This window comes from Coregonus clupeaformis, chromosome 37 (assembly GCF_020615455.1).
Source record: "Coregonus clupeaformis isolate EN_2021a chromosome 37, ASM2061545v1, whole genome shotgun sequence".
NCBI classification, from domain to species: Eukaryota; Metazoa; Chordata; class Actinopteri; order Salmoniformes; family Salmonidae; genus Coregonus; species Coregonus clupeaformis.
The window spans coordinates 20712128-20729441 of NC_059228.1; the positions used below are offsets into that span (position 1 = coordinate 20712128).

The following is a 17314-nucleotide window of genomic DNA, read 5'->3' on the forward strand; positions in this document are numbered from 1 at the left end:
AATCTTTGGTTTGGTTATTCAAGAAACAACTGATCGGAGCTCGCAGAGAACACAGCCTACTGGCTACGCTTACAAACCTGTCTTTTCAACGAGATCTTATCAGGCGTGGTCGGCTGTTCCTATCTCCGTCCCTGAGCAAGCCAAGTCTGGGTTCGGTTCCCACTCCAGTTCATCGTCCAACACGCCCAATGCCTCTCCACTGAAGTCTGTGTGGTCCATCACCTCAGCGTCCCCCATCAAGTCCAACATAGGCGGCTCGTCGGCCCATTCCATCAAGTCAGTCAGCGACGTAGCTTCCCCCATCAGGTCGTACAGGACTATTTCATCCCCAATTAAGACTGTAGTTCAGCAGACCCAGTACCCAGTTCAGGTCACCGCCAGTCTCCTGTCATCGCCAGTCAGAAGCGTCCCAGACCCCATTTCCATCAAGGAACTGGCAGCATTGTCTTCTAGAACCTCTCCTATCACCAGTGGTGGAGGGTGTCTGCTAGAGAGGTCATCAATCGCCATGAGCCCACCTGCTTCCCCCAAATCCTCACTGAAAATGTACAGTTCAACTCTGCCATTCAAGGGTGTCATGGTGGGCACTGGCGCCACAGCATCGTCCTCTCCAATAAAAACTGTTCCTGGCCTCAACTCTGTCCGGTCCAGTGCAGACCCCTTAAGTCTATTTTCCTCCCTTTCCTCACCAATTAAATCCAACACTCCTCCTAGTGCTGCAGCTCTGATCAATGGAACAGTATCCCCTACAAAGTACCACTCCTCCTCTCCCACGTCCCTACTCTCCAGCAGCTTACAGGAGAGGATACAAGCAACCACCAATGCAGCAACGACAAGCGTAAATGCAGCCTTTGACGAGGTTGAAAAGACTTTCAATTCCTGCTCTGCCTCTGGATATGGAACTCTGAAGTCCGTGTCCTCCTCAGCGTCATCTTCTTACCAATCCATAAGATCCTCAGCCTCTAGTTCCCTATATGCCTCTCTAAGGTCCCCACCGAACTCTACCACCACTGTCACATCTGGCACCATGACTGTCCCAGTGTATTCGGTTATAAATGTGTTGCCAGAGCCCCAATTTAAAAAGCTCCCTGAGGTGTCAACGCCAGCTGCTGCCCTCTTCTCCTCTCGAAAAACTATGCCTGCTGAGACAAACTCTCAAGCCCAGTCTTCCTTTGCCAGAACTCTGTCACCTGTCAAATCCCCCTTATTCATGCCCCCGGCTGCCCTAAAATCCACCACCTCATCCCCGCTGTCCTCCAGCCAAGAGATACTGAAGGACGTGGCAGAAATGAAAGAGGACTTGATACGGATGTCTAACATCTTGCAAACAGAACCAAGTTCAGCCTCCAAAGGTTTCCAGTCTGACTCTCCCAAAGAGGCTAAAATAGAGGACGAGGAGCCTTGCAGAATTGTAGAGAAAGTGAAACAGGACCTGGTCAAAGTTAGTGAGATACTGACCAAGGATACGGTCAAGGATAGCAAGACAGCTATTAAAATGAATACAACAGATGAGGTGCAGTGCTCTAAACAAGCACCAGTGGATCCCCAGCCAAGCAACTGGAGTTATCCACCAAGATATGAGACAGTGGTTCCTCAAATCAAAACTAAGACTATACCAGACAGAGATTTCAATCTATTGAAGGTAGTAGACTACTTGACAAATGACATGGGCAGTGGCTCTATCTCAAAAACTGCAGATGCAAAGCATAGATCTGATGAGGTTAGAAGGGAAGGAGAGGAGAAACAAAAACGAATGCTTAAACCTGAGCACAAGCTGAAAATGCCACCCGCAAACATGCGGTCCTCTGCCTCAGAAAAGGAGCTCTGTAAACTAGCAGATGTGCTATTTGGGCCTGACGCCATGTTAGAATCTCCTGATGACATCTCACATGACCAGGACAAGAGTCCCCTCTCAGACAGTGGCTTTGAGACAAGGAGTGAAAGGACGCCCTCTGCACCACAGAGTGCGGAAGGCATGGGACCCAAGGCACTTTTCCAGGATATTCCACCAGTAATCACTGAGACAAGGACTGAGGTTGTTCATGTTATTAGGAGCTATGAGTCTCCTGAAGATAACAAGCAACCAATGATAGAGGATACAAGGGCAGTTCGATACATTGATGTTGAACCCAAAGGGCTGAATGCATCCAATGTGGACCAAACTAAATCATTTCAGATGAAAATCAGCCCGGACGATGACTCAATGGGCAAGAGCATGCGGGTGAAGGAAGAGACCCACATCACGACTACCACCCGAATGGTGTACCACAAACCCCAGAGTAAAGAGAATACATCAGAGAGGATGGAAGAATCAATGTCAGTGCATGATATAATGAAAGCTTTCCAGTTAGGCAGGGATCCCTCCAGAGAACTTGCTGGACTGTTTGAGCACAGGGCCGGCAATGATGACACATCGCAGAGGGATATAAACTCAAAGCCCAAAGTTGAAAGAATAATCGAGGTTCACATTGAAAAGGGTAACAAAACTGAACCAACTGAGGTCATCATCCGGGAAACAAAAAATGACCCAGAGAAGGAGATGTATTTCTACCAAGGGAACAGTGGACTGTCACGACAGGGAGAGGAGGAGACTGAAGAATCGCTCCCCTGTTACCTAGAGTCTTCCAGAGTAAACACACCCATGTCACAGGAAGACGACAGTCGTCCAAGCTCTGCACAGCTCATGGCAGATGACTCGTACAAAGCCCTGAAGCTTCTCAGCCAGCACTCAGTGGAATATAATGATGATGAATCATCAGAACTCAGAGGGGAGTCCTACAACTTTGCAGACAAAATGCTTCTCTCTGAGAAACCAGACTCTTCTCACTCTGACACCGAGGAGTATTTGAGGGACAGGTCTCGTTTTCACTCCCCAGATAGGAGTAGTTATAGTCAGGGACGGTCTAATGGATCAAGGCAAGAATATATTTTGAGGTCATCAAACACCGACAAATCAGGTCAAATTGCCAATGTAGACGATAACTTTGACAAACTAACACTATTGCAGTATTCCTCAGAACCTGGTAGCCCAAAGCACTCTGTTTGGATGCGTGTCACTGATGACAGACAGAGCCAGAATAGAGAAAAGCTCATCTATGAAGACAGAGTAGACAGAACTGTTAAGGAAGCAGAGGAAAAGCTTAGCGAAGTCTCTCAGTTTTTTCGTGATAAGACAGAGAAACTGAACGATGAGCTCTCATCCCCTGAGAAGAAGTCCCGCAGGTCAGACTTTAGGGAAACACGATCTGGGCCTAGCTCTACGCACAGCAGTCCTGAAAGATCAACCTATAGGAATGGGGGCAGTGGTGAAGAATGTAGGGACCGTTTCAGAGACAGGTTTGGCTCCAATGATAGAAAATGTGCTAGTTTACCGAGCAGCCCAGAGAGGAGAGTGCTGCTACAATATAATGATGACAATAGAAAACCAGGGGATGGTACTTCACAGGGCAATGCAGGTGACGCCTCTAAACCATTTCAAATGTCATCCTCCAAAGTCAGCGCTGTTAGGCTAAAATTTGAACAAGAGGCTCAGAAGCAAGATAAGGGTCCACAATGGGGACAAACATCAAATCCCCCAGTAAGAAAACTCCAGGAAAGTACGCTGCCTGTGTATCAAGTCTTTGCTGGCTCAAATATCCCCAAATCACCAGACAGTCCAGGAAGTACCAGGAAAGTTCTAGAAAGCGAGGTTAGAGGATCTAGTGGACCAAGCCCCAGTGCTAATAGGTATATATGCTCATCTCCTAAACACGACACAAACGGAAATGAACAGGAAGAAAAAAAGTCATTCAAAACTTGGGAATGTCATGGAAATGGAAACTATAAACCCCAAGTGTCAAAACTAGCTCACACGTTAGTTCAAGATGCGCATGCCAATGACAGCAATTCACAAAGAAAACTTCAGGGCTTTAGAGATGGGATAACCAGTAAAGAAGAGACAACCCAAAAAACAATTTACACAGAGCTTGTGGTCCGAGAAAACCCAAATAGTAGTGATGTACGTACTGGTAGTCTAAAAAAAAACTCGGAATCGCAAATTCCTGTTAGAATGCCGTGTAGTTTCTCAGAGAATCAGCAATCCACATCATTAAAATTAGATACATCTGTTAAACTGTGCGAAAGGGCAGGATCACAAATACCTACTTTAGCTAGAAATCGGTTACACAGCGGCTCTGAAGCCAACAAATCTACAAACGACTCATCAGTAGAAAAATCCTCAGATTCTTATGATAGTAGTCAGTCAACTGTAGTATGTAATGGTATAGATAGCGACCAAGTAGAGTACTTGGAAAACGTAACCCCTGTAGTTGTCACTGAGGGTTTCAAAGACATCAAACCGTTGCCAGTTTATGTTAGCATCCAAGTGGGCAAGCAATATGAAAAAGAAACAACTGGTCTGCTGGGAACATACCAAAAGATAGTGAGTCACGAGAGCCGAACAGTGCACGAGACACGGGGAGCATTTTATACCGTCAAACAAAAACAACCCCCATCTCCTCAAGGCAGCCCAGAGGATGACACTCTAGAGCAAGTTACTTTCATGGACAGCTCTGGCAAGAGTCCTGTTACTCCTGAGACACCAAGCTCTGAGGAGGTGAGCCTTGCCTCCAGAAAGACAGATTCCGTGATTGGATATATGCCCGGCATGCCCAGTCCAATAGCAGAGGAGTCTGAGGAAGACGAAGGAAAGACCTGCATCTACAGGGAGTCTCTGCCGGAGAAAACCAAGCCTGCCTCATCAGAACCCTCCATCAGAAACCAGGAAACAGTGAAACGACCCAAAGAGAAACGAGTCGCTTACATTGAGTTTCCCCCACCTCCGCCTTTAGAGGCAGAGCATTCTGACCCTGAGAAGAGGGGGTCTTGTGCCTCCTCAGAGGCTGAGACAGAGATGATGGAGGTGAACCTCCAAGAGGAGCATGATCAGCACCTCCTTGCAGAGCCCATCATCAGGGTTCAGCCTCCCTCTCCAGTTCCCCCTGGAGCAGACGACAGCGACTCTAGTGATGATGAGTCTATCTTCCATCCCATCCCCAACAAAAAGTACACCTTCAAGATGAAGGAGAAGGAGGAAGGAGAGAAGCGTCTTAAACCCAAAAAGCCGGAGAGGAACGGAAACAACAAGGAGTCAGGCACTAATGGCGTTGTAAAAGCAGAGGAGGAAGACTTGGAGCAAAATGGCAATGACCAGTCAATCACAGACTGCTCCATAGCCACAACTGAGTTCTCTCATGACACAGATGCTACTGAAGTAGACTCTCTCGATGGCTATGACCTTCAAGATGAGGATGATGGGTTGAGTGAACAAGACCCTAAGACATCCAGCCTGTCCAATGACGGCAAGACATGTGATCGTTCCTTCAGTCAATCAAAGCTTGAAGTCATAGAGGAGGAGAAAACACCAAGTGAGGATGGAGGGGATAATGGGAAAGCAAACTCTGACCAAAACACAGGAGATGAAAAAGACTACACTCTTGAGGGAAGACATCCAGATAGACAGGGCGATAGACAAGGCTTTGCAGATAACTTATTTGGCTATCAACTCGAAGAGGAGTTAAACTCTACCTTCAAAACTGTCGCCACGAAAGGCTTAGACTTTGACCCCTGGTCAAGCAAAGGCGGAGAAGGAGTTTTTGATGCCAAAGCGAAAGAAGAAGATCCCAAGCCTTTCGGTTTGTCTGTGGATGACAAGTCGCAAGGCACCACTCCAGACACTACCCCTGCTAGAACCCCGACTGATGAGAGCACACCGACTAGCGAGCCTAACCCTTTCCCCTTCCACGAGGGGAAGATGTTTGAGATGACGCGCAGTGGTGCAATTGACATGAGCAAGCGGGACTTTGTTGAAGAGAGGCTTCAATTTTTCCAGATTGGTGAGCATTCCTCTGATGGGAAATCAGGGGACAAGGGGAGAGGGGGCAAGAGTCCAGGGGTAGTTACCTCTCAGTCAAACACAGGGGAGAGGGGTGAAGGGGTGAAGGTAGAGACTGCCACAGACAGCAGCACATCAGCAAAGTGCAGCCCTGCACAGACTGGCACTGGCTGTAGCGATGCTCCTTCTGGTGTCACTGTAGCCGAGAACACATCCTCATGCACGATTACGGCCTCTAAAGTTGACCCCAAATTACGCACCCCCATTAAGATGGGAATAGCCGTCTCCATTACAGTGAAAAAAGACTCAGGGGATCTCACAGAATGTAAGGCAGAGAAGTCAGAAAGTCAGATGGCAGAGTACATTACCTTGGAAAACCAGTCAGAGGAGAGTCAATCTAGCAGATACACAGACCCAAAGCTGTCAGAAAGAAGAGATTACCCAGCAGAGAACTGCAATAACAACAATAACCTTGAGTCCTCGAGCGTACAGGCTAACTATATACAGTGTGGCAGCGTAGTGTTTAATTTGCAGTCGTCTTCTGAACCCACACTTCAGAAAGCCAGTAGGATTGAAGCTTTGTTCTGTAGTGACTCTGTAGAGAGAGTAGAAGAAAGCAGTGTTCAGGCTGAACAAAGACAAAGTGAAGCCATCAAGGAAGCTGAGACAAAGCAGCAAAAGTCTAGGCTGCCTGTCAAAGCGCCAGGGTGGTCTTTTCATACACAAGGCACAGCAATAGGGAAGCAAAAACCCAAACAGGTTGTCAAGGCTGAGGTCAGGAGAAGAGCAGAGCCTGTCATTGCCAAAGTAGAGCCCAGGTCTAGAATCCCAATCAAAGATATTAAAAAGAGCAGCACAACCAGCTCCCCAATATCAGTGCAGGTAACAGCTCAGTCTACCAGGGAGAGAGTAGCCATACAGTTACCCTCCAGGTTCTCCATTAAAAACAGCTCGGCAGGTGAGACGAGTAGGGAAAACGCCAGCGAGGTTTGTAAACGCACCATCGAGTACTTTAAGGGCATTAGCGGGGAGACGCTAAAGATGGCCGACCGCCTGTCAGACGAAGAGAAAAAGACACAGGGAGAACAGTCCGAGGAAGACAGCACCTCCAGGAGCACCTCTCTGTCGGCCCCCTCTCAGCCCTCCCGCTCGTCGAGGTCTGGTAGAGGCTCGAGAGCTGAGGCCGGGGCCTTGTCCGTAAGGGCAAAGGTCGACAGGGCCTCCGGCAGTGAAAGGAGCAGGAGGAGTAGGCGGACTGGTGGGAAGGAGGGCAGTCAGGTTGCGGGGCATCGGGCGCCCCCCGTCGCGGAGATCAAGCCTAGTTTGTAAAACTTTCACACTTGTTAAAACCTTAGTTGCATGAAGTCGTTGTGATTGATTGCCTGTGGCGTGTTTATTCTCTTCAAGTAATAGCCGTCATTCTGTCATCGTCATCTATGTACTGTGTACTGTACTTGTCCTTGTCAGACTCTCCTCCTTCTCCCCCCAACCCCTTAGTTGTCAGATACCGCAGCATGCCAGAGTAGTGACTGGTGCACTGGCACAGCCAGTCTCCTGTTGACGGCTACTGAGTCTGTCTGTGCAGGGTGGCTACTGAAAACAGCAGTTCTAGTTTATTCGATTTCATGTTCAAGTTGTGTCACTGAGCTAATTAGCCTTAGCAAAAACACAAAGGCTGTCCGCATGTGTACTGTGTAGTCCCATTAAGAACTGTGAATCCACTAGAGCTCCTACGAGTACATTACTCTTTTGACCCATGTTTTTACTTTATTTTGTTTGTATAGTTCTAATGAGAATTACTGCCTGCTTTGAGGATACATATTCACAAACATTCACAGAGCACCTGTGTCCAAATAACACACTGTAGTCCGTCAAATAGAGTCTAGTCTACCTTTTCTTGCCATTCTGGAAACTAAATCTGAAGTGTTGTCAGCCTAACCAAGCCATTGAATAATACTATTCACATTCACAGTAAACATGTTGATTAAACATGTCTATATCAAACCCAGAGGAGAAGTTGCAAAACACTGTTTGAATTTATATAATTTGGAAAATACCACGCTTGGCCAGAAAAGGAAAGAGTCCTCTGTACTCCTATTTCAGTCAGTAGAAAAGATACTGAACAGTGTTGATTAATAGATGTTCTCTGCCCTTCAGGTCCTCAGAGTCCCTGTGAGCGAACAGACCTGCGGATGGCCATCGTGGCCGACCACCTGGGACTTAGCTGGACTGGTAAGGAAATGGTGCTCCCTGGTCTCAGTGCCATCTGGCTTCATGGCTGCCTATCCTCCTGCTTTCTCCTCTCTCAAGAAACCAACACTGATATTATTGTGAGGAAACAGTGCCCTCTTCAGAGTGACACTTCCTGCACTGAAATCTGCATACTCGTGTGTGTCCAGTAAGCCTGTATGATATAGAAATGGATGTCTTGAACTGATGTGATGTAATGTATTTTTTGATGCGTTTGCAGAGCTGGCTCGGGAAATGGACTTTTCTGTCGACGAGATCAACCACATCCGAGTGGAGAACCCCAACTCCCTGACAGCGCAGAGCTTCATGCTGCTAAAGAAATGGGTCAGCCGGGACGGTAAAAACGCAACGAGTGAGTGTCCCTCTTTCTCCCAAATGTATTTCTACCCCGTGGCTTTCTGTTAAGAGTTCTTCTATCACATGTCTCACTCTATTGCACTTGTGTGATTGTGTACCACAGAGCCTCACAACCTCTTTCATCCCCCTCTTCTGATCTCTCTCTCTCTCCCGCTTAATACGTGTCTGTGAAGGTTTTATAGTGAATTACATTCTGAGATGACTTATGTAGAAGCAGAATGGCCTCTGTTTATTAAGATTCCTAGTGCAGTTGTCTTTCAGCTGCATATGAAGTCACCTATCTTTGTCATGCTCCGGCAGTCTTTTAGAAATACTCAGGACATTGTGTTCAGGACATGAAAAGGTCATTTGGCCTCTTTTCCTTGTACAAGAGAAGAGGACAATGGCAATCCTCTTTTCACCTTCACACACTGCAGTGTGATAGTAAACTATTTATATTGATTACCTCGTAAGAGTTATGACAATGAAAACATCTGGATTAAGGACCAGTGCGTATTGTACAAACCACTTGCTATATTGTACAACAGTGTCTTGTATTTGTTTGACTGACTTTCCGTTGTCTGTTTTTCTTACAGCGGATGCCTTAACTGGAGTGCTGACCAAAGTCAATCGGATGGATATTGTGACTTTACTGGAGGGGCCGATATTTGACTATGGTAACATTTCAGGCACGAGAAGTTTTGCCGATGATAACGCTGTTTACCTGGATCAGGCTGATGGTAAAGTTTAGCTCCATCTAGCTGACCTCTTACCTCTGCTGCCTCCTCTTTTGTTTTTGCCTTAGTACTGTAGCAAAAATAAGAACAAATTGCCTGGCTATACTATTGAATGCAATTTGCCTATAGTGACTACAGCACCCTATCTTAGATAGGGTGATGTCTGACCCTTAGTTTCCTGCTTTATTTTCAGCTTTAGTCTACCCATTTTCTGACATGCACTCAAATGAGTGTGTGGAAATTTTAGCATGCAGAGTACCATGGGTTCACTTTTAACCTAGTCAATTCAGGGAATTTATTATAATTCACTTTTTGGAATGACTGGGTTGCTATTAAATTGACACCAACCCTGATGATGAAGGTAGCAGGTTAAACCCAAAACTTTTCTAGAGATGTCTTGATTGACATGACCCGATTAGCACTTTGATATGAGTTAATCCCTCTAAAAATCTAATTGCGTTTGTGCATCAAGGGTTTTGAAAGATGAATTGATGACAAACACTAAAACAATCCATGATGCTAACCAGTTGCATGCTGTAACACACTGCTTTTACCTGCTTACCTTACTACTGTATAAACCCTTTGTTCCCTAATGCATGGGACTGAACAGAAAGTCTGTACTCATCTATACCTCTAGATCTGTTTAGTCCACAGTACCTCCAGTTCCTCTGAGCCCTCCCCGGATAGAATGACAGAGCTTCCTCCTCTGTGGAACCAGACTACCCACATGCTCTCATCCATCACCAAAGCCCAACCTCCAGGGCAGCTTATAACAGCTCTTAACCGCTTATTAAGAGTTGTGTGCTGTCATCTCTGCTCTTCCCTTCCCTGCCTCCTAATCTCTCAAAATCACCTCTCTGTCCTGTCTTGCTAACACGTTTTTGTTTGCTGTTAGCTTTTTTGTATGTCTTTGTTTCGCTTTAATCGTCTTGTATCCTCACCTGTAGCATGCTTTGCTGTTCCTGAGAGCTCCTCCATATCTGCATTCCCAGTTTCTCCCTCGATTGAGAATCATTCCCTAAACCCTGATTCCTCCTTGGTCTTGCAGACCTCCACACCCCACTCCCTTACTAAGTTCACACCCCCACATCGTCCATTATCTCCCAGCCGATCCCCAAGTTATGGGTCCTCTGTCTTACCCCCGTCCCCACCACCTGATCCAGCAACCTCTCCTCTTCCATGTCTCCTTCTCATCCCCCAGTCTTCAAGTCTTCAACCCACTAGGGACCCCAGTCAACCCACACACCTGTCCTCTACTCCTATACCCCAGCTAATTCCCTCATCTCCTCCTCAGTCACCAAGTCTTAAACCTACTGGGACGCCACAGCCTTCTCCTCTACTCCCACCCCCCAGCTCTCTCCCGATGTGACCCCATGCCGGTTCCTCAGTGTTGAATCATTAGAAACCCCATTTCCCCCTTTGTCCCACCCCATCTCCTTTGCCGTCCTCCCCCTAATATCAGCTTCAGGGTCTCGCTGCCCTAGTCCTGGCCCTTCCTCCCCTCCCATCTGTTCCCTGTCCCCCTGTCCTGTGTGTCAGTGTCCCTCTGTGTCAGTGTCCCTGTGTTCCCTGTGTGTCAGTGTCCCTGTGTGTCTCCCGTACCTTCTCCTTCAGCTCCTCTCCCTTGGGTTCGCATCTACCCCTCTAACCTAGAAATATTCATCTAGGCCCCCTCACCCTCTCCTATCTTCGGTTATCTTTTCTGTGTGAGCATGACCCACTCAAATCTTATCTAATAAAACCCACTCATCGCACATATGCAAAATCATATTCCTAGCACGCCTCACATAGATTATTTATTTCTGTTTTGTTTTCTTATCTCATCTCAAAGGCTGCATATGAATCCATCCCTTTAACAGAAGAAAACAAAACTTGTCATAAAACTGTTAAAAGCTGTGATGGACAAAAGTATTGATCGTTTTTGTCCGTGTAAATATACTTTTCTTATCACAATTTTACCTTGAGTTTCTCAAAGATAGCTCTCAAGTGAATCAAAAGTACTGCATATTGTGCTGGAGATTTGTGACAGTGTCCCCTCTGAGTGTCACCACAATTAGTGGATGTTTTGTTGCATGCTCTATTGTCCGTCTCTGTGCATTTGTCCATGTGGTGTGTGTGGTTTATGTGGGATGTCTTGTGTCAAGTGCTTCCATGTGCTTATATCATCTCCCAACAGATGATCACAGCATCCTAGTGGAGCTGCAGTCCCCAGCCCAACTGCACTCTGACCCTCCCTTCACGGAGCTCCACTCTCAACCCCCTACCCTCACCATCGACCCCACCCCTGTCCAGCTCCATCCAGACCCCCCTACCCTCATCCTCACCCAGTCTGAGCCCTGGACTGACCACATGGAGCCTAGTGTGGACCCTGACACCTCCACTAGGACCCCCCATAGGCCCTGTGAGCTGTCCCTGTCCATTCCCACCCTTCACTTAGATCCCACCGCTGCCAGCAACACAGGAATGGCTGAAGGTGACCAGGTGCTGATGGTAGAAGAAGAGAAAAAGGAAGTGGACATAAGCCTCCAACAGCAGGAGGACAGCAGACAGACATGGGCATCAGAGGAGGTGGCTGAGGAGGAGGTGGCGGAGGAGGCTGAGGAGGAGGAGGAGGAGGAGGGGGCTGAGGAGGTCGTAAAGGGAGGTGGTGAGGAAGGGGTAGAGGCGGGTGAGATGGCAGAAGAGGGGGATAAAGTGGTAGAAGCTAAGAATGGGGCTAAGGTGGTGGTGGAGGGGGGTAAGGCAGTAGAGAATGGGGCTGAGGTGGTGGAAGAGGGGGGTGCATACCTCTCCCCTCAGGCCTGGGCTGAGGCGTTGGGGGAGCAGGGTGTGTCTGGTTCCACCGAGGAAGAGGATGGAGACGAAGACGAGATGACAGAAGATAAGTTAAAGTCACTGTTGGAGGATATTAATTTGGAGGAAGGCTCAGAGGAGGAGAACGAGGAAATTACGGAGGCCAGGGTTCAGGAGATTCTTAGTCAGGTGCAACAGGCAGAAAAAGACGTGTGTTCACTTCCAGGTTGGCACAGTGACACTTCCAGCGTCAACGTGGAGCCGCCCACACCTGGCCGCAGTGTGAGCTCAGACCTGCTAGACCGCCAGGAAAATAGGTACACAAAACTAAATTATTCCATCACAGTTATGGATTAAGGATAAATACACTTTCATGTAAATCTACAACTGGGATTTAATATCTTCGCTTCAGTCTTTCTGCCTTCGTCACAATTTAATCAGTCAATTTGATACCAACCCCATCCTATTCTCAATCTAACTCTTTATCTTAGTCAATGTTGATCTCAATCTGAATCGTAATCCTAAACCATTAATCTGAGTTTTAATCTAAATCTCAAATGTACCCTTTTTCCTAATCTCTCCCCACAGCCAGGAGAACTCCAGTGACTCCATCACCTCTTCCTCTAGAGGGGAGCCAGGGAGGTCTAGGCACAATGGCGATCACACGGAGCTACCACCTCAGGACGGGTCACTTCCTGTACCGCAGGACTCAGCCAACGGAAGAACTGGACATGGGAAGGAAGAAGGCACACTTGTGTCTGAGAAGAAAGTCCAGGTAAATACAAAGATTATGTAAGATACTATACTGTAAGTGTTTTGGTAGAATGTGTGTCTACTACAGTGAATACTGCTCATCAGGTACATCACTGTTGTTTCATTTTTACAGTGAACCATGAAGTGGATGTCTATACTTTCAAATCAACTGTAAATTTAACTGGACCTTTTTTTTCCAGAAGTGCCATTGTTTATTATTATAGAAGAACTTTGGGATTGTGTGACGCAAAAAATATTCTCTCCCACCTACGTATTTTCTGTTCCCATCCCTTTCTCACTGTCTGTAATGTTGCTTAACTGCATTCTTCAGCAGCGTTTTAGTGAGTCCGGTTCTGACGAGGAACGGACCGTCACCACCAGGGTGTTTCGGCGCCGGGTCATTCTTAAGGTACCCTGCTGAGACTGGGTGAAGGTTTGGTTTAGGTTGGCGATAGATAGTTCATCTGACTTTGCCTCCTGGTGTGCAGTGGACTGGTGTGGCTTAACTGACAGCAAGCAGTGGGAGAAAAAGGAAACGTCTGAAGTTTGTGTACGGTGTGTGTACAGTGTTTGAATGGTGTGTGTGCGAGCGTGTTAGTGTGTCCTGGCCTGGTAACCTGCTTTCATGGCTTGACTTTAATCAAGGAAAATGTTGTGTCTCACTGTTGCCTCTGTGATGCCATTTAAAGGGACACGTCACTTTCATTTTGATATTGCTTGACTCAACAACTCTTGGGGAATTCAAAGATATTCTCTCTCCTCTAGAGGTTTGCTTGCAGTTTGATGGTGCTGGTGCTGCAAAGTGTGTTAGTGGTTTGCTGTTACACTGGCTGAGGTGACTTTGGACCAAATATGATTGTAGTTCTAACCATGAGCACTTACAGGGAGAACAGGCAAAGAATATTCCAGGCGAATCAGTGACAGAAGAACAGTTTACCGATGAAGACGGTAACATCATCACTAGAAAAGTAACTATCTGCCACTGCCTTCACTCTGATTCACCCGTCTTCCTAAAAACACACCTATGAATTATCATACCCACCTCCTGTAAACTCTCCTCCCAAAACGACCTAAACCCTCTCCCCTTGTGTTTGTGCGTGTATCTCGGTCATACTCTCTCCTTCTTGACCATGATCACTATCTCCGCCCCATTTCCCAGGTCATCAGAAAGGTCATCCGGCGCGTGTCCACGCCCACGCCTGACGACCAGGGCGGGGACAGGGGGAGTTTGGACCGAGGAGACCCCTGGCCCTGCCCTTTCTTACTGGAGGAGGAGTTAGAGGTTGGCATGACGACGGAATAGGCTGCATAGAGGGTTGCCCCAGGGGTGTTCTAGGGTTCTGAGCCTGAACAGACTCTAGGGCACATGCCTCTAGAATTCTGTGTGCTTTCACTTCATGGTATCCTGCTAACTGTGTATAATGCTAACATTTGCTTCTGTGGTGGGGTTTACTGCTTTCAGGTTGCTATTGTTACAACATCTCACATGTTGCTTATCTCTGGTCTAGCTGCACTCGGGTTGCTGTTTCAGGTTGCTGTGTTGGGTTACTGCTTGTCAGGATGCCTCAGGATGGGGTTCTGAGATTTGCTTTGCCTCACTCGTATGTGTGTGTGTTGCAGCAAGGAGATGGAGCTAAAAGCAGGAAGAAGGAGGAGAGGAGGTCGGGAGAAAAGAAGCTTCAATCGTAGGGGTAGCTGTGCTCCACCAGGTACTTTACCAAGTAAAGTGCTTTACTCCCCCCACTTCTCTAATAAACTTGTAATTTTTTATACCCCACACTGTTCAGTGGTGTGCTCAATATTTTCTGTTCCATTCCATATACATGTCTAAACCTGGTGCAGCTCTGCTCCATTTCACTATACTTGTTCTGTTTTCTTCTGCACTGTTCTCCACTCTGATTAATGTACTTCATTCTACTCCTAACAGTACACACAAGCAGACCTCTTGTCTGTTTTGATTCTGGCTGCGTTTTGTCCTTTGTCAGCTGTGTGGGTGGGTGACTAGTCACAAAGGGTACATGGATGATGCTTAAAACACACATCAGCGTATATTGTCACACAGACACTCTCTCTAACTCTCTGTTTGTCCATTAAATCACCCCACAGGCCAGTTTATAGACTACCATTGTGTGGGAATTACATTACAAAGAGAGGTGGCTATCTGATTGGTTACTGTTAATCCCTGTAAGGTGTTGTGAACTATATGCATCAATAAATTATTCAGTTTAAGCAAACCTGAATAAAAAGAGTAGTGGCACTCTATAATGAACTATGGCTCAACTGGTGGTTTCCATGACAACCATGGTGACCATTACAACCCGTAGCCCAGAGACCTCTTGATGCTCTCTAGCGTTGTCGAGTGATTGCTCCCGTAGATTTGTGGGTGGCTTGCAAAATTGAACTTGTAAAAGTCAGTAAACTGAATTAGTAAAACTAAGGGACCCATAAGCATTAGTGGATGCATGGGCTATGTCCTCTATAATGGCTCCCTTCTTTCAAACTCAACAGCTGCCCAAAATGCTGCCAATATCTGATATGTTGTCATCTTTTCTTAATTTTCAGGTGTGCAGGAATTATTCTCATCTGTTTCCAGGGCAGAAAGTTGCAAACTGAAAAACTCAAGAAATTTCAGCCAGGACTTGACCCGTCTGATTTCAATATGAGCATATAAAACTCACTCCCTGTCAATTGAGGGACCTGGAAGGTTCTCACCATGGAATCTGAATTCTAATTGTATGGCTCTCACTTCCTGTGGTCTATGGACCAGGAGAATTCTGCTTCCTGTTTGTGACTCGTAACGTGCCATTGGTGTGAGAGCTTTTGAGGAGCATTGTGGTGACAATAAAAAGGACTCCATCACAGAAAAACTACAGGTGCAACTGAACATATACTTACCTGTGACCAAAGATGGCACAAAAGCTCAATTCTAGTAGTAGGAGAAAGAAAATCAACAAAATTACACAAAAACTAGAGGAACACTTCTGATCCACCTCCAACACTCGCCTTATAGTTTTGTCTTGGACCCATAAATGTCAGGTTGTAAATTGCTGTGGGTTTTGTTTTCCTTTTTAAAACTGAAAATAACACAAGGCTTTTTCCTGTATATAAATTACAATGTGTACAATTAAAAAATTATGAGTTACAGGATGATAATGCACAGGAGAGAACTTTACAAGTGCTTTCAAAATTATTATCAAAATGGTTCCACTTTTAAGGAAGATTTGAGTGTAACTTCACATGTTCTTGTATAATTCATTATTTTAGCAGGTATAATGTTTGTATATGAAAAAAGCTGGTTAGATTTTACAGAGGAAATTTCCAGAAAATCTTCTGCGAATTTCAGTGATTCCTAAAAAGGGGATGTATTTAATTCTGCAAAAGCAGAGTACTCATATTTTCATGCATGCCGTTCACATTATTTTAAGTACAATTTTTACAAGTTTGCAAACACTGTATTAAAATGAGAATTAAAACCCTTAACCTGTGTACACATATAGATAGCCCTTGCATTTGTCACCAGTTTTATATTTGAAATGAAAAAAATACCATAAAAGCATTTATTGTGTCTGGAACGAGGAACAGTATGAAGAAAATTAGTTCTATAGCTTCTTGAGGGTTTAATGTAGCCTACCGTTTGTCTATGTAAAACTGAACGGCAGCTTCTGCAGGCATTAGCATAAATGCTACGAGAAAGAAGTTATCTGAATGTATATTCTAGTAGACTGGCTCGCTGTAAAAGTAGAACTGTATTCTGTGTATTGGCTATAAGGTGTAGAGGTCTCTGTACGCTGTAAGACTGTTTGTAATCATTTTAGCAGTGTGTCATTTGGTTTATAAAGGCTGCTGTGGTTTTAAAGAAAAGGTGTCATTTCCTTTTGGGTTTTGGTGAAGTATTTCCTTAAATTTAATCTACTCACATAAAGACACATAAGACATTATTTGATTGTAGCTCTTAATAGAAAATGTATGACAAAAACACTGGATGGTCAAAACGATTATTTAAGCATCAAATTAATTGTGTTGAACTCTGAAATTGTGTGATCTTTCTAGGCTTGAGAATCTGTATGCAGTGTCTAACTAGCATTCATTTGATAGTTCATTGGCGATTACTTTGCGTTAGATCTTCTCTTTGTATTGGTTTGACTAGAGGCCCATGTAGTTAAAGTGTGGTGTTATTCTGGTGTAAAGGCTCAGATTTAGTGTGATGATGATGTTTATGCTGTGGACATGACAACCATGTAAAGGACTGATTTTCCTTTTTTGACAAGTGAAGTCATTTAGGGTATTGTATCATATCTCCTATCCTACATGTCAATCAGGAGGTAGAGGTTAATTTGATCAATTTTGTTTGATATGTGTTTTCACCTGAGCTAATTTTTCGATGTACAATTCTTACTAACAGAGTGAAGCCATTGAAATGTAACTATTCTAGCACTTTGGTTATTCAAGGTCTTCTTTTGGAGGTTATAGCAGCAATGACGCCACCACAATGTTTCAATTTTAAAAAACGAAATAACAAAATAAAAATGCATTTATTTTGCAATCAGTTGTTTCTGTTTTATCTTTGTGTTTG

The 17314-nt window shown here is 45.5% G+C and overlaps 1 protein-coding gene across 10 annotated transcripts in view; it reads left to right on the forward strand.

Annotated features, from left to right (window-relative positions):
* The window catches only part of LOC121553368 (ankyrin-3), a 114129-nt gene extending 96845 nt beyond the window's left edge, over positions 1–17284 (forward strand). For 5 of the 10 annotated variants that reach the window (XM_045211578.1, XM_045211580.1, XM_045211579.1 and 2 more), the window contains 11 exons: positions 24–5873; positions 8030–8104; positions 8343–8474; positions 9055–9198; positions 12215–12305; positions 12577–12763; positions 13073–13150; positions 13626–13709; positions 13901–14023; positions 14362–14450; positions 15304–17284. In XM_045211578.1, the coding sequence (XP_045067513.1) occupies positions 24–5873; positions 8030–8104; positions 8343–8474; positions 9055–9198; positions 12215–12305; positions 12577–12763; positions 13073–13150; positions 13626–13709; positions 13901–14023; positions 14362–14430 (6833 nt within the window). In that variant the 3' untranslated portion in view covers positions 14431–14450; positions 15304–17284. Of the gene's footprint in view, positions 1–23; positions 5874–8029; positions 8105–8342; positions 8475–9054; positions 9199–12214; positions 12306–12576; positions 12764–13072; positions 13151–13625; positions 13710–13900; positions 14024–14361; positions 14463–15303 lie in introns of those variants that run through there. The other 5 variants (XM_045211577.1, XM_041866421.2, XM_045211582.1 and 2 more) reach the window with 5 other exon arrangements.
* The last annotated feature ends 30 nt before the right edge of the window (positions 17285–17314 follow it).